This window comes from Triplophysa dalaica, chromosome 13 (assembly GCF_015846415.1).
Source record: "Triplophysa dalaica isolate WHDGS20190420 chromosome 13, ASM1584641v1, whole genome shotgun sequence".
Taxonomy (NCBI): Eukaryota; Metazoa; Chordata; class Actinopteri; order Cypriniformes; family Nemacheilidae; genus Triplophysa; species Triplophysa dalaica.
In genome coordinates, this window is record NC_079554.1 from 4,632,232 (window position 1) to 4,658,597 (window position 26,366).

A 26,366-nucleotide genomic window follows, 5' to 3' on the forward strand; every position below is an offset into this window, starting at 1 on the left:
GCACAAATGAAGTCAAGTACGTAGGGCCATAACGTTACATCATTGCAGAAAAATAATTCTTATCTATCCAACAGTATATTTGAGTAGATTTAAACGTAAATTACGCTGTAGATTGTTAAAAGGTGAAAATGTACACAATTATTTAATTATTCTCTCCCAAGCACATAGTAATGAACCCCTGTTGTGGTTGTACCTGTTTTCTTAGATTAATATAAGTGCCAGGCAAGAAGGATGCTTACAACCCTTTTATATTTGTGCTGTTTTTATCTTTTTCTTATCTTTAGTGGTGTTTGTACAGCATTATTGTTCTCTTGCAGTGGTGCTTGCAAGAAGGAGAGCTATGACTTTTCTAAACAAGCAGACTTAAAAGTTTGCACAACATAACAAACATAACACGCCAAATTGGATAGTGATTTGACAGCGGTGCCAGCCACAGCTGATTTTTACCCGTAGTCATCATGGTTTACGAAGGGAAAAAAACGCCTTCCGCTCCACGCACGTCCTCCAGCAGATGTGACGTCTCGTTAGTCTAGTTACTTTCTTCCTGCGCAGCTGGAAGTTATAGGCTACACACATCTATTGAAGAAAAAAAAAACTCGAAAACTCCATGGATGCTACTCAGGAAGCAAGCAATCGATGATTTCTGCTTGTTTTTGCAAGGCGAAGACGCAAGCGGACTTAAAAGGTAAAAGGGACTGACAGAACTGCCTCTGCTAGATATATTTTAAGTGTTTTAAGCTTTTCGGAGAGTACCTAAGGAAATATTGTTACCCATGTCAAACCACAAATAATTAGCCCATGTATCTATTATAATATTCTACTTTCGTTCTTACAAAAATTGTACAGGAATCCCGAAGCTTAATGCTGTTAATTTTCCTGTGCGAATCCTAGGGGATTTATGCAGGAATGTACCTTGTCCTGTAAGTTTTTCGTGCTGTCTAAAAGGATTCCTGCACATGAAATCCTTTAAGATTCCTGTAGTGGATTTTTGTTAGGGTGTTTTAAGTCTAGTGTTAATTTGAAAATACTTTTTTAATTTTGGCTTTAGTTGTGTTTTAGCTTGAAATCAACCATTTAAATGTTTGTTTTCCTTCCTTTTAATGTCATTTTTTATAGTTAAGATGTTGAAGGATATAAAAGGTTTATAAGATAAGGAAAAAGGTTTTAAAATATCATCAACAACGAAAGCCTCCACATTTTTCCAAAATTATAAAACCCTTTTGGAAAAAGGATTTTGAAGATATTTTCTCAGCCACTTAATTTTAAAGTTACTGTTTAGAGAGCTAAAGTCAATACAATTCAGAACACCTTTGTCATATCAATTCAGTATTACTGGTTTCTTAATGTATTAAATTTAGTTTTTCCACAAAAAAATTTCAACATGCTGTCAATTAGTTTACATGTGTGTTTGTCAACAGAAATAGATCAAGCAGCATATGATAATCGAGAAATTCCTTCTGCTTTAGTGAGCAGAACTCTGCCTTTGAGTGATTAATCTCTTTGAAACCAGTGATTCAATACCATGTGGTTTTTTAATTTACAGCTGGAATGCAGAGGTTGAAGGGGTCATGGGCCACTGTGGTGCACTGTTAGACCTTTCCAGGCATTTCTACAGTCAAATACTGGCAACACTGTTGCGAGCTACTTACTGTAATGTATATTCCACAGTAAGTAGCTGGCAACAGTGTTGCCAGCATTTTACTGTAACTGAGACTTTACGGTGACTAACTGGCAACAGTGTTGCCAGCATTTTACTGTAACTGAGACTTTACGGTGACTAACTGGCAACAGTGTTGCCAGCATTTTACTGTAAATCAAGATTAACAGCAAATAACTGGCAAGAGTAGTGATAGTTATTTACTGTAATGCATCACAATCACAGTAGACTACTACATATGCATTCTGTGTATTTAATATTGTAGTCATTCTGCTCCATCAAAAATGCTGCAATTTTATTTAATGGTATTATCTTCTAAAAAGACAAAGAAATTCAAGAGGTTTCAACAAACGTAATTTATTACTTAAGCAAAACATGCATACAAAACACAAGAAAATCCATAATTACATACGACAATTAAACAAATCACATAATTCAACAAAACTGAATATTTTTCTGAAATAAAAAAATCCACTTCTAGTGTATAGCTAAGTATAAATAAGTATAAATAAAATAAAAGGAAAATATAGAAAATAATAATACTGTATTGTAGATATGGGTGTGTATATAGAAATGTATGGCAAAGATCAGTCAAAATGTTAACTAAATACATTCTATTTTCTTTAACAAAAAACAAATATATAAATAAACAGCAGAAATTTTGTCATTGTATTATATATAGAAAATAGGCAAATCTTTAAATGAAATAAAAACTATTAAAAAAACATATATAATCAAAACAAAAACAATACAATGATTTGTAGATTTGGTTTAGCATGTTGTTCCAAACTGGTAGTAACTCAGCACAAATTGAATTACCTAATTTTGCGTTACAATAATTGTATTAATAAATATTGCTTGCACTTACTTAAATACATGTTTTCCACTCAAATTCGGTGAGCCGCTGCAAAAATGTATGAACATGTGGATTCCTGATTTGAACCTTTCTTGTAACAGATGAGCCAGTTTTGCGGCTAGTTCCAGCTTTTGCAGCACATTTTGTCCCCTCAGGATTAATCCTCACAAAGAATCTGAAAATCAAATGATTTTTATCAGTTAGTAACAAATCAAACACAGAATCATGAGCAACACTAACAACAACAAATACAGACATGATAGAATATAATTAAAATCATTACTGTGCATATAATATCTCATTTATCACTTACCTTTGAATGAGCTCTAGTGTGGCACTGGCTGACTCTTGGTGCTCAACATTAAGCGACTGATCTGAAGTTTTAACTTGTCTGTCTGTTGCTGCTGTATCATACTGTTTGAGGAGATAAAACTGCTGCTTTGGACATGACTGCTTATGCTTTCGGGATAAATGAGTGATGAAAGATGTTCTCACTCTGAAATATTTCAAGCAATCTTCAACGGGGCAACCAACTTTTCTACCATCTCTAAAATGAATCCGCAGGTGTATGCACAGCTCTGAAAAATGACTAGCCACAAATTCACACACTGGAAGCTGACAGTGGAAACAGCCTGTGAAAGCCTATGTGTGTCCTGTGTTTGTGACTGCCTGTGGTTTCTGTGCATGTGACCTTAATGAGGAGAATTTCTTAAACATACAAGGGCACTGCTGCCTGCCACAGGCAAAATTCGCTCTGTGTTGGTGTTTTTCAACATGTGTATAAACAAGGCCTAGTTGGTGGAAAGGCAAATCGCACAGTTTGCACCTTACATTCTGGGTAATGTGACTACACGATAAAAAATAAACAGGAAAAATAAAGAAACAAGCGGTTGGGGTCAGCTGCTAATAACAAAAAAGTTCAACACTATGGGATACTGAAAGTTGTGAGATGCTAAAAGCTAGCTAACAGGTAGCTTTTTGGAACCAAAAGATACGTAGCACATAATAAGAAATTATTAACTTTACCTACGTTTGCAGTATATTTAAAAAAAACTTCTAAATATTTGAAATGTTTACTCACTCATTGTTGGGGATTCCATTTAAAGTTTTAAACCATGAAAATCCAGTCAGTAAGATAATTAACACAGCACAAGCAAAAGAACAAAAACTCAGAGATCACACACACCTGGTTGCCCTCAAAGGGGCAACACCTTTGAGTTAAGAATTGAGCAGTCAGTGCAGTATAGTAAAAAAGGCTGTATTTTACAGCTGAATTTTACAGCTGTTATCTGTAATGTGTTTATATAGTAATTAACTGTAATATATTATTTTCGCTACAGAAATGAATCTTATGTTTCAGTAAAACACTGTTTCCCAATGTTACTGCTAAACACTGCCTATTTTAAAGTTATTTACCCTGTAATTTACGGCAAGGTTTAACAGTGGCTTGCCCTCTTAAAAATGAAGGTTCTTCAAAGGTTCCTCAATGCGATGCCATAGAAGAACCATTTTTGGTTCATAAAAATAAAGGTTCTTCACAATGCCCTGTAATAACCTTTTTTTGTCTAAATGGTTCCAAAAAGAACCGTTCTGCTTCACAAAAGGTGGTTTGGTGCGAAAAAAGGTTCTTCAGGTTAAAAAAGTATAAAAGCGATATTTTTTTTAAAGAACCATTTACTGAATGGTTCTTTGAGGAACTAAAAATGGTTCCTCTATGGCATTGCTGTGAAGATGAAGAACCTTTTAAGCACCTTTATTTTTAAGAGTGCAGCACTTCACTATTGTGTGTGTTTTAAAGTAGGCTTACCGTTTTTTTGATAATTTATGCTGCCAGCATTTCCTATACCCGCATTGTTCCTCTTCAAAGTTCTAGGGTTTGGGGTGAGGGTGGGGTTGGTCGAATATGTTTTGTAGGGTAGGTAGCAGTATCTGACAAGGTAGCAGAAATCGACATAACAGGCTTCACTGGAGATGTGTCTAGACATCCTAAACTGGACCAGTTCATTTTCTATTTGGCTGAGAAAGCGTTAGTTAGTCTGTTGCAGGAGGAATTTCAGGAATTCCTTGGAACGACTAACAAAGAATAAACTTGCACAGCATAATCTTAGATAATGTTATTTTTCAGCATTTACCAATATATTATTATTTAAAAAAAACTGTGTCGTTTGAAAGCGTAAAAGAGGTGGTCAAGATACTACTCTCTCACTGTAAGCAGAGAAAACAAATAAAAAAATCACAAACATAAATATTAAACGCTGTAAATATTTAATTATATAGTTTAGTGTGAGCCAATGCATTAACTATTTGTAATCAATCAAACCTTATTTTACCTTATTGTTACTATTATATTTATTATACAGAAATGTTGACCTGCTGAAGTTTTGAAAAACAAGCCAGTCTTGTCTTACACAGGGAGCATTCAGGCATAAGGCCTTTCCTGTGACCCTTGTGAAGCAAAGTGGCATGCTGAACTTTCATTCAATAAATGCACAGAAAAACAGGGAGAATAACTACACAGCTGGTTTTCATTATTTCAGGCATTCAGAGCTTTTGTGTGATTCCCCCCCTCCTTTCTCTCTCTCTCTCTCTCTCTCTCTCTCTTTCTCTCTCTCTAAGGCATAACCCGGTGATGTGTTCTCTGATGTCAGAATGAGAACTTACACGCGTGGGGCACCAACAGTGTTCTTCATAAGTACACTATGGGTGCTGCTTATCCCAGTGCTGGCTAACATTGACTCCAGTGGAGGCATTACATTCCTGGGAGGGAACTATGAAGGAACTCATCCCATGCTGTACTTTGGCCAAACAGAGGTTGAAGTTCTGCAGGGAGCAGCAATGGGAACACACAAGGCTTTGGCCCAACAAATTCGGGAGGCCGGAGAGGCCATCATGGAGCGACCAGAGGAATATCTGCCTCCCTGGCACCCTGAAGAGTTCAGTGCTCGTTGGAACGAAGTGTATGGGAACAATTTAGGCCTGCTTTCAATGTTTTGCCTACTGTATCCACACCGTTCTGGTGCACTGGACATAGCCAAGGAATACATGGAACGAATGGCTGCACAACCTAACTGGTATGATAATTGCTAATCGCTAATTTTTTTTTTTGCTACTTAACCTTTAAAGGAATAGTTAACCTTCAAAATGAAAATGTTGTCATCATTTACACACCTCTTGTCATTTTAAACCTGTATGACTTTCTTTTTTCAGCAGAACACAAAATAATATAGTTTGAAAAATGTTGTTAACAGAACAGCCCATTCACTTCTATTATAACTATGCCAGACTTTGTACTTCCGCTCAAATTCAGTTCGCTTCTGTAATCAGTCTGATGTAGCAAACCAGAACAGAGGGCAGGCTGACCGTGCAAGCCGTGATGTAGACCCTAAGCGTCAAATTTAAGGATGTAGTTTTGGTCAGGGAAATCTAAAACGACAGCGGACAGGGAGACACGGGATGCTATTCACTCTGTTGTGGAGAATATTACCGGCATTTGCTAACTAAAGCCCGAAAAAGAAGAGTGTTCGGTTCACATTTTGAATGGTTGTGATTTCCTCAGGTTTTATATGCTCCTTGGAGTTTAAGATATTGGTCCCTTTTATCCGTCAAGCTCGAGCTGGCACCCTTTTGACAGGTCAGTGTCTCCTTTCTTTTCCAGTCCTTGAATATTGCCATGTCATGCTGTAATCTTGCAATTAAATTGCAGCATTTCTGACAGACTCGAAATTAACAAAGAGCTGTGTTTAACAGAACTAATCCTAACTTTGATAGTTGGCTGCAAATATTTTCTTGTTTGTCTCTACTGTCAAATATTAGTTTAGATGCACTAATTGTACCGTGGATGTGTAGATTTACTTCACAGAATCTGCAAAAGTCATATACAGCCATCTTCACTCTGGTATTGATGGTTTTGTTTTCGCCGCATACCTGTGTTCTCAGAAGAAGTTTGAGGCGGCTGAGCCGGTGCAAAACATACGTCATAACCAAACGTTATGTGATCGGCTTACGGGTACACCAATGATTTTAAACTTCAGACAAGCGCCCCCCCCCCCCGAAACGAGAAAGTTAATGCTGGTCAATTATGCCCTTCCAGACTCTGTCTACGAAGCAAAGTGAAGTAGCAGAGTTTGTTATTACAGGGCTAGTGAATGGGGGCCTGTTAACAAGATTCTTCAAAATATTTTCTTTAAATGATGAGTAAATGATGACAGAAATTTCATATTGAAGGTGAACTACCCCATTAAAGGTACACAATTTTTTGTTCTTTATTGAACAGTTAGAACATAGTTAGAACATAGTTCAGTTTCGTGTCAAACAACGTGTGGAAATTGCTATCCGTGCCATTTTCAATTTTTTTCCAAAGCACCCAGAAAGCTTAAATACCCTCATTATATATGTATAAATATATAACTAGATGCCTCATTCAAGTGCTCTGCCATTGCTAAGCAACCAAGCGCCATGCATGCTGTTGTTAGGGGATACCTAAGATGGAGACGTTCGGATCCATATTATGCAGGGCTTTATTCAGAAATTCAATTCAATTCAATTCAAGTTTATTTATATAGCGCTTTTCACAATGTGTATTGTTTCAAAGCAGCTTTACAGGGGCAAACAGGAAAAACAGAAAAGTTAAAACACAGCACAGTGCATGGTATTTATACAACGAGTAAGTTCATTCTAATAAATAACATCTAATTTCTAAATAAATAAATAAATGAATGAATGAATGCAGTCTCCCGGTGAGCAGGCCAACACTGCCCTGCTGTGGCGAGGAACCCAAACTCCAATGATTGATTAATGGAGAAAAAAACCTTGGGAGAAACCAGGCTCAACCGGGAGGGCCAGATCCCCTCTGACGTGTCATAGCTGCACTCAGACTGGTGACATGTGATTTTAGTTTAGCATTTAATACCAAATATTGTAACTTCAGCATTAATAAGACAAATAGTCCGTCTTTGCTCTTGGTTGGGGATGTAGTGGTCTGAGCTGGGATGGTCCGATGGTCATATTTCTCTTGGCAGCTGGTGGAATTGCCTTAGATGGAGCTGGGATGGTCAGTCAGTCTGCAGCTGTATCTGGTGTAATCTCAAATTGGGGATGGGCATCTGTCGGTCGTCTGGACATGGTGGAACTTCTTCCTACCTCGGGATGGGCATGGGGATGGGCATCTGTCGGTCGTCTGGACATGGTGGAACTTCTTCCTACCTCGGGATGGGCATCCCGAGGCAGAGGCGGAAAGAGAATAAAGAGAATAATTAGCGTAGCTGCTGTTCATTAACTATGCATTAAGTGAAAGCTTGGCTGAAAAGATGTGTCTTTAATCTAGATTTAAATTGGGAGAGTGTGTCTGACCCTCGAATAGTATCAGGAAGGCTATTCCAGAGTTTAGGTGCTACGTATGAGAAAGCTCGTCCAGCTTTGGTGGATTTTGTTATTCTAGGTATTGCCAAAAGTCCTAAGTTTTGAGATCTCAGCGAGCGTGATGGGTTGTAACGTGATAAAAGCTCGGTTAAGTAAGTAGGTGCTAAACCGTTCAGGGCTTTGTAAGTAATTAAAATAATTTTAAAATCAATGCGATACTTAATGGGTAGCCAGTGAAGCGATGATAAAACTGGGGTTATGTGATCGTATTTTCTTGACCTAGTAAGAACTCTGGCAGCTGCATTCTGAACTAACTGTAGTTTGTTTATCGATGATACAGGACAACCACTAAGTAGAGCATTACAATAGTCAAGCCGTGAGGTCACAAATGCATGAATAAGCTTTTCTGCGTCTGCAACACATAAACTATTTCGTAATTTGGCAACATTTCTAAGGTGGAAGAAGGCTGTTTTTGTGATATTTGAGATGTGATTTTTAAATGACAGGTTGCCGTCTAATATAACGCCTAGGTCTTTAACTGTATTTGTTGGAGTAACAGTGCAGCTTTCAATTTGCAGGCTGTAATCGGAGATATTCGGTTTACTTAATTTTGGTGCTATAAGTAATATTTCTGTTTTGCTAGAGTTTAAAAGGAGGAAATTACTAGTCATCCAATGTTTTATGTCCTCGATGCACTCTGCCAGTTTGGATAGCTTAAAGGAATCATCTGGTCTTGATGAGATATATAGCTGAGTATCATCTGCATAACAGTGGAAGCTAATTCCATGTTTTCTAATAATGTTGCCGAGGGGCAGCATGTATATGGAGAAAAGCAAGGGTCCTAAAACCGATCCCTGAGGTAATCCATAATTGACTTGCGTAAGATTTGACGATTTCCCATTTAAATGGACGTATTGATATCGGTCTGTTAAGTAAGATCTGAACCATTGCAGTGCCTGTCCCTGAATACCGATATAATGGTGTAAACGATCTAGTAGTATTTTATGGTCTACAGTATCGAAAGCAGCACTAAGGTCAAGCAGGACTAAGAGTGAGATGTTTCCTTTATCTGAAGCAATAAGAAGGTCATTTGTAATTCTAACGAGCGCAGTTTCAGTGCTGTGATGCGGTCTAAAGCCAGATTGAAACTTTTCGTGCATGTCATTATTTTGTAGGAAGGTACACAGTTGAGTTGACACTACTTTTTCTAGTATTTTAGACAAGTACGGGAGATTTGAAATCGGTCTATAGCTTCCAAGTTCATTTGGGTCTAAATTTGTTTTTTTGATAAGAGGCTTAATTACAGCCAGTTTAAAGGGTCCTGGGACATGTCCTAGATAAATAGACGAGTTGATTATGTTACAAATGGGCTCAATTACAGCAGGTAGTTACTCTTTTAATAAAGTAGTCGGAATGGGGTCTAATAAGCATGTCGTCGGTTTGGATGTTGCAATAATTTTAATTAAATCTTCCTGATTTATAGGAGAAAAACACTCTAGCTTTTCTTTTTGGGTGACGGTTGAAACTAATTCTTCCGACAAACTTGGAGGTTTGGTTTTAGCTATGTTGTCTCGTATTATTTCGATTTTCTCGGTAAAAAATTTCATGAATTCATTGCTACCAAGGTGCGGCGGAATACCCAGGTCAGGTGGAGTCTGTTTGTTTGTTAATTTAGCAATTGTACTAAATAAAAACCTTGGATTGTTTTTGTTATTTTCTATGAGGTTACGGAAGTGCTCGGCTTTTGCTGCTTTTAGTGCCTTTTTGTAACAGCTTGCGCTCTCTTTCCATGCAATTTTAAAGACCTCTAATTGGGTTTGTTTCCATTTTCGCTCCAGTTTACCCGTTTCTCTTTTTAGGGCGCGAGTGGTGTTATCATACCATGGTGCTATGTTCTTTTCATTTATCCTTTTTGACTTCATAGGTGCGACCGCTTCTAATGTATTAGAGAAAATAGTGCCCATGTTGCTGGTCATGTCATCGAGCAATTTTATATTCGTTGGAAAGGTTATTAGAGAAGTCAGATCTGGCAAGTTCTTTACGAAACTATCTTTAGTAGTTGAGGTGATTGTTCTACCTTGTCGATAACGAGATATACAACTGATTTCTGCAGTGCGCAGTGTACATATTATAAGATGGTGATCGGAAACATCGTCGCTTTGAGGTATAATATCGATATTGGTTAGATCGGCTCCGTGAGATATAATCAAGTCTAGGGTATGATTAAGGCGATGAGTAGGTCTATTGATGTATTGTGTTACACCACAAGAGTCTAGTAGTTCTTTAAACGCCACAGCTAATGGATCGTTAGCACTGTCTACGTGGATATTAAAATCTCCAACAATCAGTACTTTATCGACGTTAACCAATAGATCCGATAAGAAGTCTGCGAACTCTATCAGAAAATTAGTGTAAGGCCCAGGGGGTCTATACACAGTAACCAATGTAAGAGAGACCAATGATTTTTTACTTTTGTTTGGAACTGTTATGTTCAACGCAAGCATTTCAAATGATTTAAATGTATGCATTGTTCTCCGAGTAACGGTAAGAAAGTCTCTAAAGATTGTTGCGACACCACCACCTCGACCAACCGGACGTGGCTCATGAATATAACCGTAGCTTGGAGGAGTAGACTCATTTAGACCAAAATAATCATTTGGCTTAAGCCAGGTTTCAGTGAGGCAAAGTATATCAAAACTGTTGTCTGTGATCATTTCATTTACAATAACTGCTTTTGGATTTATTGATCTAATATTAAGTAGCCCAAACTTTAGGCGTTGGTTTTGCTCATTAAATATATTGTCTTTTGGTTTAATCATGATAAGATTTTTTCTCTGACTTTTAAATAAATTATTATTTGGTTGTATTATTCGGGGGACAGACACAGTCTCTATGCATTTGAAAGCAGTAACATTCTTAACAGTTGGGTGAGAAGAACACAGACTGTAGTTAAAATTTGTACTTACTAGTCAAATGGTGCGTAGCGTCTTTGAGATGTTGTCAGACAGAATTTCCGCTCCAATGCTGCTGGGGTGCAGCCCGTCGGGGCGGAAAAGCCTAGGTCGCTCCCAGAACAGATCAAAATTATTTACAAAGAGCAGCTTCTGTTCAATACACCATGACATTAACCAATTATTAAGCATAAATAGTCTACTGAACTTTTCGTTCCCTCGTCGGTAAGTTGGAAGCGGCCCTGATACGATGATCCTCGCCGACGGCGATGCGTTGCGAACAGTATCGACCAGACTCCTGAAGTCCCTCTTCAGGATCTCCGACTGCCGCATTCTCACATCATTCACCCCCGCGTGCAGAACTACGGCTCCTACTCTTGCATCCTCCTTCAGAATCGCAGTTACCTGCGCAGACACATCTAGAACACGGGCGCCAGGAAAACAGTGAGTGCGCACCTTACCTTCATTGAAGGAGGCGCGTACGTTCCGGACGATTGAGTCTCCGATGACCACAGCGTTGGATTTCGTCTCGCAGAGGGCGGCAAAGCGATTTCTCGTAGAAATCTCGAAGACCGGTCGCGAGAAGACCGGTCGCGAGAAACAAAGTGAATATACATGTGAAGGTCAGAGAGCTGTAAACACGTCAATATAGGTAAGGCAAGAGAGTATCCAGAGCAGGTGAAATCAGGCAATGGCGAACATAATCCCGAAGAGGCAAAACGAAAGGGTAATCCAATAAAACAGGCAATAGTCCAGGGCAAACAGGGTTAAGGCAAGAAGAGAAATCCAGGCCAGAAATCCAAGGCATGACAAAGTAGGCAAGACTATGACATTGACTAGATGGGCTTCTTAAAGATGCTAAAAAATACTACTGTGATAAATACATACAAGACTCATCTCTTAGGAACTGGAAGTGTGAGGTTATATAGCATACGTGTAATGGGTAGTAGCTGTCGGTGTATTCAGTGCAATGGGTTTTGGGAAATGAAGTCTGGGGTGTGGTGTGATAGTCTGTTGAGTGAGAGTTATTCTGTGCATATGGTGTTTCTTGTGGTGAGCAGACGGAATAGCAGGGAACAGATACGCGACAGCCTTGATGACGAAGAGGTTACAACAAAGGATATTTGGATTAAATGCTTTAAAAATACCTTGCAATAATTCTGCCACTAGATTTATTTATGATGTGATCAACTTTGTCTCCATCTTCGCACAAAAGTTGAAGCTGATTAGTTGGTTCTTGTCACATGATCGTGCACGTGCAACATTCTGAAAAGTTGAAATATTTTCATCTCGATGCGGCACCTAGAAAAAGGTGTGTGGCACACTGCATGGTTGTTGCGACCGCATCTACATTTAAAATAACAAATGTAATCATGCACAAGACGTAAAATGTGAATGACCAAGATATGAAATTACAAACTGCACATAAATTTGTTTGGTATGCATATAAACGTGTGCACTGCAACATGAGAGAAAAGAACAGGGCTCCAGACTAACTTTTTTACTACAAGGACTGTAACCCCTGACTGAAATGTTTAGGAGCGCATGCAGAAACTTACTGAAAAAATAGCTGTGTTTTTGTCAAATATTATTATAATTAATAGACATAACTCTCAGGAATTACAATGTGCAGTTTGTTATTTTCTTTCAGGATTGGAAATGATTCAACAGATAAATGGTGTATTCTGAACTCTTCCATGGTTAGTTTCATTTAAAAGTCATATATCAAATGGTTTGTCCTCAGGCTCCAAAAAATCTGTCACAGCAAAAGTTCTCGACTCACATTCAGATTTCGAAATGTCAGCCATGCTTTCCCGGGCCGCTGCGAGCATTGGGTTGCAGTGCACCGCACTGCCTCTCCCAGTGCTTGCGGCCGGATACATGGTGCCTCGGGTTGAGCACGGCCCTCCCCCAGTGCCGTGTTTCCCGGAAGTGCATGAGGAACTCATTAAGACCTGGAAACACCCCCTTTTTCGGCGCTAGTATGTCAAACTAGTTCCGTCGCCCTATCTTCCCTCGATGGTGGGGCAGCTGGAGGATACGTTGATGTCCTCCTAGGTGGAACATGCCGTCTCGGAGCACCGCAGACGGCTGCCACCTGGGGGCTCGACCTAGACTCCCGTCCAAAGCGTGTAGGTTTTTGGCATCTCTGGTGTCGAGAGTTTACACTGCTGAGGGCCAAGCTGCCCCCTCTCGCCACGCTATGGCCATCCTGCAGGTCAGTGTTGAACTGCCTGAAACATTTCAAGCAGTCAGCAGGCCCCATGAAACAATTTCAGAGGCTCCTGGGGCATGGCATCCTCGGTGGGGGTGATACCTCTCGGGTTGATGCACATAAGACCGCTCCAACACTGGCTACAGAGTCGAGCTCACCCCAACCCCCTGGTCTTCAATGACCTTTTTACGGACAGTGGTCCCTCTCGGGTAGGTTACGAGGTGCAGCGGGGTGACGACTGACCTAACCTCTCCACTTCTACACTGAAATTGTATGTAGCCGCCATTGTCGCTCATCTCGACCCAGTTGCTGGAAAGTCTCTGGGACAGCACAACCTGGTTGTGGATGTGGTCCAGGAGACACCGCTCTTCCACATCTCACGATGAACACAGTTCTCCTGATGGCGCTCAGTTCCATCAAGAAGGTAGGGGAACTACAAGCATTCTCCGTGTCCCCCGATTGCCTAGAATTCGGGCCCGGTGATTCTCATGTTATCCTGAGACTCGGCCTGGCTACGTGCCCAAAGTTCCCACCACTCCCCTTCAGGACCAGGTGGTGAACTTACAGGCGCACCCCACAGGGGAGAAAGACCCAAGCCCATCCATGTTGTGTCCAGCACGCGCACTGTACCTCTACTTAGACAGCACACAGAGCTTCAGGAGTCTGTTTTGGAGGTCAGCAAAATGGGAGGGCTGTCTCCAAACAGAGATTGGTGCACTGGATTGTGGACGCCGTCACGGCGGCATACCGATTGCAAGATCGCCCGTCCCCACTAGAAGTGAGAGCTCACTTGACCCCGGGGTTTAGGCTCCTTGTGGGCACTGGCTAAGGGCGCCTCTCTGGCAGACATTCGCAGAGCTTTGGGTTGGGTAACGTCCAACACCTATGCAAGGTTCTACAACCTCCGTGTGGACGTGATTCCGTATCTCCGCTGGTTTACATTGCGCTCGTCACTCCTTTTATTCCCAAATACAAGAGCCGCCGGCACGTTAGCGCGCTGCTCAAGGCCTACGCATTGGATACGCCAGCGCTGCTAGCGAACGCTCCCTACATCAGGACAGGAAGGTTCACAAGATTGACGCATTTCGACCTGATCATATGATACGCCAAGCCAATGCAATTTATGTTTCAACAGCAGGCAAATTTTCTGCCAAGAGAAATAATCATTTTAGGGGAATTATTTAATTATGTTGTTCCATGCAGTCACTCGATCTATTCAACCCCAAATTCAATGTCTCATTTCCGACAAATCGCATTATATGTTGTATTGTTTATACGGTGTTTGCTTGTGTTTGAAATGCCGAATTCGCCGTCGCGCGCGGGGTGAGTACAATCTTTTTACTCAATATTCAGTTTCATCTGCTGTCATGCCGTCACCACGGCTGCCCTCGAGATGTCGCTGGCCAGCCCGAGCACATTTTTTTGTATGCCGTACAGCGAACCAGTGTTGCCAAACTTTTTCATTTGGAAGTAGCTTCCGCCTGCAGGAAAAGCCGTTTAATGTCGCCTGATGACGTCGAGTGCTATCTTGCTCATCGGTGGCATCATCAAGTGGGTACTGGCGAGTTAAGCACTTAAGTTCTGATTCATATTTATACTCTCTCAGCGGTCGTATAAAACTTTTTATTTTAAAGCAATATTGTGCAATTTGATAGGTTCTTAATGTCTCTTTTTCCAGTATATGTTGTGCTGACAACAAGACTATGTATTAATGAGTGAACCAGACTCGACAAACCACACACCAGAAGTAAATCTTGTTGAGCAGATTAAATGCTTCAGTGTTCACGTGTGTGAGTCTATAACCGTCACCACGTTTTAAATCGTCATGCTCAAACATGGTCGGCGCCTGCCGCTGTTACCTTAAGTTAGACAAACAGCGGCACGCATCAGCTTATTCACCGGTTGGTCTTCCTGCCAATCTCCATAGTTTAACGACATTAACACAACCACATCGTGGAATTGAAACCTAGAAGTTGCGTTAACTCTGAATTAATTGATCATGTTCGACCCATGCAGTGTGCACAACATTTTGAACATAAAACAGAACATTTTATTGAGAACGTGTGGGTGGCTCTAACATGCTCACCCTCCACATCTCGTTGCTCACGCATAAGCTAAGCATCATGCACACTCTGGTTTACTTCCATCTGCAAACAGTTATATCATAATGGTGACAGCATCACTTTTGAGTAAACTCGATACGGTAGGTTTAACCTTCGCACTAACCTTGCCATGCGACAATCAACATAATCGCATATCTACCAGACATATTGGTCCCTGGTAGTCCTGGGCCAGAAGCGAGCAGTTTCTGTATCCTTTCCGTTTCAGATTCCGACTACACAAGCAGCCGTCACTGTTAGCCGCCTAGGCCAGGCTGGCCGGCAACCATCAGGAGCCCCGGCTCACCAATTTGTCTCCAGCGTGAAGCTGCCTCCGCTAGAGTCACAGGCTTTGGTCCCCGGTCCCCATTTCTTTGGCACCGCTGCCAGGACGAGCCTGTCTTTGTTAGATGCACAAGCAGCTGCCGTTAGATTCGCCTTTCCGCTGCAGGTTCCTGGCCCGCGGCGGCAGAATCAATTTCTACCATGAGGCTGCCCCCGCTAGAGTCAAGGGTTCTGGTCTCTGGACCTCATTTCCTCTGCACCTCTGCCAGCGCTAGCGTGAGCATGTCTCCGCACAATGCGCAAGCGGACGCTATACCCTCCATTCTCTCTCTCCAACAGGCAAGCCATGCATTTTCACTAGCTATGGTGATCGCGATGGCCGCGCCTCCACTTGCGCCTGCGTTGGAACCTCCACAAGTCTCCAGCGGAGTCAGAGCCCAGATTTTGGCAGAAGTTCAAGCTGCTGGCACCCGAAGCTGACCCAATGCCTACTCCTGTACCACCTTATTCAAAGTTGATCTTTAATTGAATCACCCACTCCAAAATCACCCACTTCTCGATGCCTCTCTCAATTCCATCACTCAGGCAGTTTTCCCCAGGACCCTGCAATCATACCTTACGGCATGGAGAAACTTCAAATCATTTCACAAGGCTTTCAGCATTCTCCCGGATTTTTCTCTCCTCACCACATCCTGCAAAAAGCCTTCAGGCCAGCTCCATCAGAGGTTACCTAAGCGGACTCCAGTTCTTCCACAAATTCATTTTCAACTCTAAGATGCCGTCCATAGCAAGCTCCCAAACATCAATGGTTATCCAGGTCATTTGAAGATCCCAACCTATCCGTCGGGACACTAGGAGGCTTCACGATTCTGATTTCAGAAGCACCTCAAAGTTGTCCTGCTCCAATCAGGAATCCCAGCAGAAAACTTTTCCGGTCACTCCTTTCGCATAGGCGCAGCCACCACAGACGCACAAAAGAGCCTATCTCAGCCGCAGATCCAAGCCCTAGGTCGATGGTCATCGGAGGCTTTTAGAAGCTACATTCGGACAGACTTGTCGCTCATCAGGTAAGCCCATCAAACCCTCCTTTCCCGTATCGCCTGACAGTCTCGTTGACACGTGACTCATAAGAAGGTCTCATATCACCTCAGTACATACTGACTCAGCATCTACAGTGAATGTTCGTCCAGACTCGTTACTCGGGACCGCATTCGCAGGGATGTTCTGCTGAGCCGGTATTAGTTTCTGAGGTCAGCACCGCCACATGAATCTTTCATGAGGCAGCCAGCACCTCCATATCACAAGACAGCGAATCATCAAAGACAGCCTCATCGCAGCGAACTCCCCCGCAGAGGAAAGTTCTTCAAACCCGATCTCTTTGCAGTGATCTGTATATATATATATATTTTTTCTTCAATGTTTGTATTTTTCTCTTTGACGGCTGTGAGGTAACCTTGGGTATTTTAAAAGGCGGCATCAAATAAAATGCATTATTATTATTATTATTTACAGTTACGAACATCAAAATACAGTTATTTTTTCCATTTAAGAATGTGTTGTTTTCATTGTTTCTATGTCATGTTTAATCTGTAATTCTTCAAATTCATGTACATTTTGAGCTTTATGATGTCAAAAATGCAGGAAGAAGCTAATTGTAGTCCCTATGAGACCCCTTTCCTTCAATTAGTGAAATTGACAGAAAAGTGTCTTGGTTACGTATGTAACCTCAGTTCCGTGATGGAGGGAACGAGACGTTGTGTCGAGAACGACAGATGGGGTTCGCCCTTGAGAACCAATCAACTCTGACTACTAAAGAAAAGGCCAATGAAATTTGGCGAATGAAATTTGCATGCCGGGCTCCGCCCCCGGATATCCGGTATAAAAGGAAGCCGGCGTGCACCATTCACTTACCTTTTGTTCTGAAATGCCTGAGAGCCTCTCACGACTGCAGCAGAATACGATACGTGTTTGTTGCATATTGGACACAATGTCTCGTTCCCTCCATCAGGGAACTAAGGTTACATATGTAACCAAGACGTTCCCTTTCTGTCGGTCTCTTGACGTTGTGTTGCCTATGGAAAACCCCACCATGCTGTATTGGGTCACAATCTCTAGCAAAGCGACGGTAACAAGCCTGGGCGTGTCAGCTCGATGCTTTCGCGAAACTGTAACCTTCCAGTGTGGTGGTCGCTTGGAGAAAGATGGGTACAGCCCTGACCGGTAACCTTTCATGGACGGGGCCTTAGCTCTCTACTGGCTAGAGGCCGTCTGGCTTGGGTTTACACCGGGTGAGCGCAACTCTTAATCAGAGAAGCGCTGCAGAGGCCACCTCCTACCCCAGGGGAGGAATATGGTGGATATAGGTATGGTCTCGTCCTTGGAGGAGAACGCATGGAACGTGCGGACTGGGTAGTTAACCGCGAGGTGGAGGTCCACCTGGGGAAGCTCATGGGTTACCAGGAGTGGGAACCATTCTCATGAGGATACATCAGACGGAACAGCCCACGGAGGGGGTGTTACAGACGTCCGGTAGCACTAGGTCCGGTTAGAGCTATCTGTTATAGCTCACATGGTATGCCCAGCCTGCTCTGCTGTGTGCCTAAAATGTTCATTTCAGACAGTTCAACACTGGTTGGGCGCATACTGCGGACAGGTGCGCCAACATGGTGACAGAGTTGAGTTCCATACCGAGAAAGAGGATGCTCTGCACTGGGGAGAGCTTGCCCCTCTCTTGGTTGACCTGAAGTCCCAATCGATCTAGGTGCCGGAGCACCAGGTCCCTTTGTATACATAACAGATCTCACGAGTGTGCCAAGATAGGCCAGTCGCTGAGAAAGTTTAGTACCCGCTCGCCTTCCTTCCCTCAGGGTGAAAGGGCGGTTTCCACGATCTTCGTGAAGACCGTGGAGACAGGGACAGACCGAAAGGGAGGACTCTGTACTGATAGGCCCGCCTCTCGCACGCGAACCGTGGGAACGGCCGGTGTCGAGGAGGATCGAGACATGAAAGTAAGCGTCCTTCAGGTCGATTGCCACGAACAAATCCAGACACCTGATAGATGTCAGGACGCACCTCTGTGTGAGCACCCTGAACGGCAGCTTGTGAAGGTGCTCTGTTCAGGGTACACAGACCTTTGGGGGCAAAGGGAGCCGGAGCTGGTTTCACTGGAACGGTCCGTGAGTGGAGCGTTCCAAGTTTTACACAGCTCCTCATGCACCTCCGGGAAAAACATGGCACCCGGGGTGGGTGCGGTTTGCACCGCGCTCCGACCTCAGGAACCACGCATCCCCAGGTTAGCATGGATGACATCACTTCTGCTTCCTCCTGAACTCGACCGCTGGGGGTGGAACTCGGATTCGTCAGAGTCGGATGCCAGTCTCCCTCCGATGCTGCGGGCGACATCTCATCTACGTCACACATCGTTTCCGAGTGTGTGCGTGAGGATCCCGATGGTATGCCACCGCCGGTTGGGGAATGTTTAGAAGAGCGAATCGGGGTGCAATCGGCCCGTGAGCACTTGGCTGGCGGGTTTACGTTTGCAGAGTTCCCCATATCACTAACGCTGCTACGTGGTTGGTCATCAGGGCCGTAGCCACAGATGTCACAGCCCAGGTAGGAGACGAAATGGTGGCTGGTTCCCGTAGGAAGACAGCCACCCGCGACCGCAACTTCTGAATGACAATCTGCCCGCAGTGCGGGCAGATGTGTCAACGAACGCTGCTTCAGCGTGCTGGACGCCCAGACGCCTAACGCAGCGATCGTGTCCATCCCCCTCCTCGATGAGGGTGCCGCACCCAAGAGACCAGCAGGACATGCCGCGCTGGAGATTGCTCAGTCAGTCCTGAAAAGGACTTTTTTTTTTAAAATCTCTAACACCTCCGGAACCGCCGAGACGCCCAGGGGAAGGTCGCTGCAGATAGGGACGATGCGCTGCAACACGTCATAGATCCGGCAATGTAGAAGAAGAAGAATTCATTGAATTCATTCTGTTCGTAGTCATGAGCGAAGGCTCTGAAGATCAAAAGGTAAGTGAATGCTGCACACCGGCTTCCTTTTTATACCGGATATCCGGGGGGCGGAGCCCGGCATGGAAATTTCATTCGCCAAATTTCATTGGCCTTTTCTATAGTAGTCAGAGTTGATTGGTTCTCAAGGGTGAACCCCATCTTTAGTTCTCAGCACAACGTCGAGAGACCGACAGAAAGGGAACAAAATGTTACAACATACCTTTAAAAATACTTGATAGAAAATTTGGTTGAAGACAAATAATTCATTATGAATTTAACTTATAAACCCCACCATATATACACTTTAAAAATAATCTGTGAAAAAAACGGATAATAAACTGGCAGAAAATTACCAGTACATTTTCCGTTATGTTTACGGACATTTCCTTCAACTCTTAAACAGAAAATTCTCTAGATTAACACTACACCCTCTGTACTCCTTACAGACACTACCGTTATTCCTCAATTCCGGATATTTCCGAATGGCATCCTCAGCCAATCATGTAGTGGTGCAGTGGCCAGGTTCAGTTTTACGGCAGTCGGTATTAGAAAAAAAGTCGGTAACAGTTTACGTTGTACTGTTTTGCATGGATTTGTTTGTTTATATTGCCAATACATAATGCTCAATAAACATATTTTGTTGATTATCCTGATATAGTTTGAAATAGAAATGAGTAATTGTACTTGTATTTTTTGTTGTATAAATCATCTAAGTCATAGCCATACATTTTATTTATTTAACTTTTTATAATCAAATTGCAATGTCAATATCAACGCAACAGTCACAATTCCTTACATTTCAAATGCTTTTATTTAAAAAAAAACATTCAACACCAAATATACAATATAATATTTTCCATGACTCAGCGTCATGTATGTTTTTTTCCTAAATGCTAAAATCCATGTTAATGCTGTAAGTGAGTTGTGCCTGTCGCAACATTCGCTACTCTGCCTTTTCGTTAAAAATAAAATTTGTATTACATTAAAATCGACATACCCTTCCCAATGAGATTATTGTTTAATATAAAACATTTTGAACATTAATGAACAGGCATTCGATTTCTTTAAATTTATATATATTTCCTTGCAAAAGTGATTTATTCAGTGTGGTGAAGCATCCATTGACATCCATTTATTATTATTCTTTTTAATTGATTTATTTTTGGCATTTGGCCTTTATTGGACAAACAGTGATTTTGGAGAGGACAGGAAACAAAGTGGATGAAAGAGAGGGGGTGGGGTCGGGGAAAGGACCACGAGCCGGGCAAATGGTTGCTGGCTTTCCTTCATAGATTGTATAAACTATAAAACATGGTCTTAGTGTCCGTGTTGTTCTTATCTCATCTCGTATGTTCTCACTTTTGATGAGTGCTCTACTTACGCAACTGAGACATCATGGTTTATAGGTAACATGTAGGGCGTCAGACTCGTGCTTAGTTAGAACGAGTGCCAGTTTGAACCCTGCTCTGAGCAGATTTGAGTTAGAAAGGCTTGTATATTACCTTTATCACTTAATTTCTGCATGTATGTCTGTATTAGTTTCTTTATGTATGCACTTCATTAATACACTTTATTAAGTAATTTCTCATCGTCAATATAAAATTATGCTCTGATATAATACATTGATTTAAGGATGGATGATATATATTTTGATATATCTAATTCACTGTAAAGAAAAACGGTACAGTTTTAATAAAAATGCACAGGGAAATGACAAAATTCAACATGGGTCCTAAATTCTCTCCTGAAATCAAAGTACATCCCAATGAATTAATGCAGCCTCTTCATACTGAATCCCCTATAAAAGAACATTGACATATAAGTCACTGAGATGGTGTCTCTGTGGTCAAGATGTGTGCCATGAATGTATTAATGAAAGAATGAATTAGGTACAGCACTTGCATTTTAAAAGGAGGAGGAGATCGAAATAAACTCTGGGTTAACCAAAGAAAACCTGCTCCTGACCAGGTTAGGTTACTGACTTGGAGTATAAGTTACCTCTTCTTTAGAAACGGGCTTGAGTTACCCCGCTTTCTCTGTTTTGACATACCTCACATTCTGAAATGTAAATCCCAGTGTTTCCCTCATTTCAGGGTTAATATTCTCAGAGTTTTCACTAAACCTCCTTTCTGAAACGGGTCCCAGAAATAACAGTCAAACAGAAATAACAGTCAAGGATCATACGCAGAACAACTGATGAATTAGGATGAAGCTCACCTAAAAGTGTGAATAGTCAGGTGGGGGAACTGTCCGGTGGTGATGGGAGGGAGTCTCAGAGACAGCACTCGTGACAAGCTATTTGTGCATTTCTTTTAATTAACTAGCACATGTAATTTAATAGACGCTTTTTTAACCAGATTGGGATCAAGTAAATTTATGATTTGAAGGTATAAAGAGTGATATGTGTTTCAGGTTGGTGAAAGACGCTCCGTGGGATGAGGTTCCGATGGCTCATTCTCTAGTTGGCTTTGCAACAGCATATGACTTCCTATACGAGTACCTCAGTACAGTTCAGCAGGAGCGTTTCCTGCAGGTGATTGGGAATGCTTCACACTACATGTATGAGAAATCTTATCATCGTGGCTGGGGATTTCAATACCTACACAACCATCAACCAACCAATTGCGTTGCTCTTTTGACTGGCAGTCTTGTTCTGATGAACCAAGGTGAGTCCAAGCAGAATATTCACATATTTTATTCAAGTTATTACCACTAACAATAAGTAAAATTTATTTCTCAGTATGTAAAGGCCAAGAAAAAAAACAAGTTTACACAAAATGCATATTCAATACTGTCAATGTATTGTACAGGAATAAACATTTAAAAACAAAAGGTTTAGCAACAGTATGGCAAGTATAGCAACACAACATACTATGGAAGCATATTGGTTGTGGTTTTCAATTTGAAATGCAATACGCAAAATGGCAATCCAGTATGTAAAATCAAAATGACAATGCAATTGTCTATTTAAATATACATTTTAAATAACATATGTGCAACATTAAGTGCAAAATGAAAATAAAATTATATCAATTATATTTGTCAGTTCCTACACTAGTTTAAATTTAAATTTTTAACGCTCTTTAAGTTGAAAAATTAAAATGTATTCCCCGGATGGATTATATATGGTTAAGATAGTCAAGCAAAACTATAGCAAAATGGAAATTCAAAATATATTTTCCCTAAATGCATTAACAGGTTGAACATTTGGGAATTTATCTTCATTTACACACAGCACGCTAGGTGTTGCAAAATTCAGTGTGGACTTGAAAATGCATTTCGAGCTGGCCCCAGCATCGCTCGTAACGTGTGTTGTTTGAGATGTTGAAAACCCCTACGACTACACAGATGATAGAAGCGTTAATCGCTTGAACATACACGTTTTCAGCATAAACACATGCAGTATTTGTTGACTTAGTCAATATCTTAATCATTCAGGATCTGTAACAGCCCAAATTGCAGCATCCGGATGATTAAGAAACCAAGGTTTATTTTCTAAGGGCATACAGTATCTCCACTTTGGCAATGTTTGTAGCCTATATATTTGTGCATAATCTCTCCCCTTACAGTACCTCCATCACAAAAGTAGCACAGTACAGACAGGTGTTTTTCAAGGGGAGTTTTCATGTATATTGTTTATTTACCTTTCATATTTTTGGTGAATTTTACAATAAATATCTAGTAACTCAGATTTACTCAATTTAAACAGTATATTTAATTGATTTCACAGCTTTACTCTTTTCACAGCATTTTTTTGTGTATAAATTGTAAATCACAGTTAAAGGTGTAGAGGTGTGTTGGTACATGTATTCGTACCAAACGGTTTCAGTAAAACTACTTCCAGTTACACTATTAATATGTGTATTAAAATCACAGTACACCTATACAATATTTCTAATCAACTTTTCGACAACAATTTTTGTGCATTTCAGGTTACCTCCAGGAAGCATACCTCTGGACAAAACAAGCTCTTGCCATTATGGAAAAGTCTATGGTCCTTCTCCAAGATGTTACTGATGGTTCTCTCTATGAGGGTGTGGCATATGGAACTTACACTACTCGTTCACTCTTTCAATACATGTATTTGGTACAGAGGCACTTTGATATTGGTCACTTCAGTCATCCCTGGCTGCACAAACACTTCGCATTTCTCTACAGGACACTGTTACCTGGTAAGACCTTGCTCTGCATAGTTCTTTGAGGGATAGGATATTAAATGCTTCTTATGTGGCCATATCTTGCACTTTTCTTCATGTTATTTCATTCGGTGAAGTATATTTTCCTTATTATGTCATTTACACTCTTTCTCTGATTCTAATCATTACTTTTATAGGGATGGTATTTCCATTTTGTTTTACTAGGTGGGATGACCCATGGAATTTGCTTGGATTTGATTTATTTTGTGGCGGGGTGGGGTCAATTTCGGGATGCACATTCTATATTTGGTATCATTTTTATTAAAATTTTAATTTCACTAAAATTATTTAAAATTCTCCTCAACAGCTGAAGCCCAGTCAAGCTTTTTACCATTTAGCAGAGACATTAAGAATGTAAATTACTTTGAACCTTGACAAAACTTCTCGGATTTATAGGAGTAGTTCATTCTGGTGTAGAAATCATATACATCTCTCAGCAGTGCCATCAAACTCATCAGGAAGTGCTCACCGGATACGGGACAATTATGGCAGAGAATGAATGTAGTGGGTCAAACATTCATTGTTGGCTTGTAAATTACTTACTGTAGCTGGAATTGATAGCAAGGGCTGGAATGGGAGCAAAAAAACTACATACGATCACAAATATCACCATCTTTACGCGCCCTAAAATATGTATGCCAAGTCCTATTCCATAAAAGCACTAAAGCCATATATTATGTAGGAAGGAATGAGAGCTGACACATCAGCTATCCCTAACCTGGTTTAAAAAGGAATAACAAGAGAATTTTGTTAAGTACTATCCAGTACTATTGTCCGACAAAGTGGCACACAAAGCTGCACTGGCATTACAATAACTTAAACATTTTCAATGATTTTTTTTTCAAACGTAAATAAATAAACAAATACAGTTGTGTGAATGATTCAATTTCATTTCTGTATTGTTTATAAACCCTTACATAAAAGCTGCCAAATTAACACTTTTACTAACACAGACCCAGATCAGCACAGAGCGACAAGAGCAAAAGCCTGTAGATATAGAATGTATGTGAGAAACAAATAGCTTATGAAGAGAAGGTGAGAATGAAATCAAATCGACGACGTCACATATGAATGTTACATGTGCTACACACGGGGTTAAAACCACCCACCTCAAAGACTCAAGGTGTGGGATTAACAAGTTGCACCACTCAGCTGCACACATAAGCACCGTCTGGAGCTGTAGCAGCACAAAGCCAGAGCAGCACAGAGCAAAAACCGGAGGATGTAGAGCATACCTGAGAAACGAATAGGTCACTGAAGAATAGGTGAGAAATTCTTCTGAGAAACTGTAGACGAATCATAATGAAATGAAGTGCGTTTTTAGACTTCATGTACAGATGCAATTCTCGCACCACTCAAAAAGAAAGAAAATATGTCTACATATATATACATACGTAATTAATATTACTGACAATAAGCTTAATGTTCCTTCCAAAGACCACCTAATAATAATTGAAAGTTATGGATCGTTACCAGTTGGAGGTGAGCAAGGTAAACCTAATGTGTAATTTAGGAAGGGATCCCAATTCTTTTCTTGAGTAGTACCATAAAGAAGTTTGGCAAAATCCGCAGCCCTCTCTGCTTCATATAATTTGACTATATGGGGTCCACCTGTATAAGAGTTCCTAAAGCACATACAGTCATGGCCAAAATTGTTGGCACCCCTGAAATTCTTCCAGAAAATCAAGTATTTCTCACAGAAAAGTATTGCATTAACACATTTTTTGCTATACACATGTTTATTCCCTTTGTGTGTATTGGAACAAAACAAAAAAAAAGGAAGGAAAAAAGCAAATTTGACATAATGTCACACAAAACTCCAAAAATGGGCTGGACAAAATTATTGGCACCCTTTCAAAATTGTGAATAAATAAGATTGTTTCAAGCATGGGATGCTCCTTTAAACTCACCTGGGGCTAGTAACAGGTGTGGGCAATGTAAAAAATCACACCTGAAAGCAGACAAAATAGGGAGAAGTTGCTTTAGTCATGGCATTGTGTGTCTGTGTGTGCCATACTAAGCATGGACAGCAGAAAGAGGAGAAGAGAACTGTCTGAGGACTTGAGAACCAAAATAGTGGAAAAATATCAACAATCTCATGGTTACAAGTCCATCTCCAGAGATCTAGATGTTCCTTTGTCCACAGTGCGCAACATTATCAAGAAGTTTGCAACCCATGGCACTGTAGCTAATCTCCCTGGACGTGGACGAAAGAGAAAAATTGATGAAAGGTTGCAACGCATGATAGTCCGGATGTTGGATAAGCAGCCCCAAACAAGTTCCAAAGAAATTCAATCTGTCCTGCAGGCTCAAGGTGCATCAATGTCAGCGCGAACTATCCGTCGACATTTAAATGAAATGAAACGCTATGGCAGGAGACCCAGGAGGACCCCACTGCTGACACAGCAACATAAAAAGGCAAGACTACAGTTTGCAAAAATGTACTTGAGCAAGCCAAAATCCTTCTGGGAAAACGTCTTGTGGGCAGATGAGACCAAGATAGAGATTTTTGGTAAAGCCCATCGTTCTACTATTTACCGAAAACGGAATGAGGCCTACAAAGAAAAGAACACAGTACCTACAGTCAAATATGGTGGTGGATCAAAGATGTTTTGGGGTTGTTTTGCTGCCTCTGGCACTGGATGCATGGACTGTGTGCAAGGCATCATGAAATCTGAGGATTACCAAAGGATTTTGGGTCGCAATGTAGGGCCAAGTGTCAGAAAGCTGGGTTTGCGTCCA

The 26,366-nt window shown here is 41.2% G+C and overlaps 1 protein-coding gene across 1 annotated transcript in view; it reads left to right on the forward strand.

Annotated features, from left to right (window-relative positions):
* The first annotated feature begins 485 nt into the window (after nt 1-485).
* dse (dermatan sulfate epimerase) overlaps nt 486-26,366 on the forward strand; it is a 35,007-nt gene continuing 9,126 nt past the window's right edge. The window contains exons 1-4 of the mRNA XM_056764447.1: nt 486-685; nt 5,130-5,584; nt 21,841-22,094; nt 23,361-23,600. Coding sequence (XP_056620425.1) covers nt 5,163-5,584; nt 21,841-22,094; nt 23,361-23,600 — 916 coding nt within the window. The 5' untranslated portion in view covers nt 486-685; nt 5,130-5,162. The remainder of the gene's footprint in view (nt 686-5,129; nt 5,585-21,840; nt 22,095-23,360; nt 23,601-26,366) is intronic.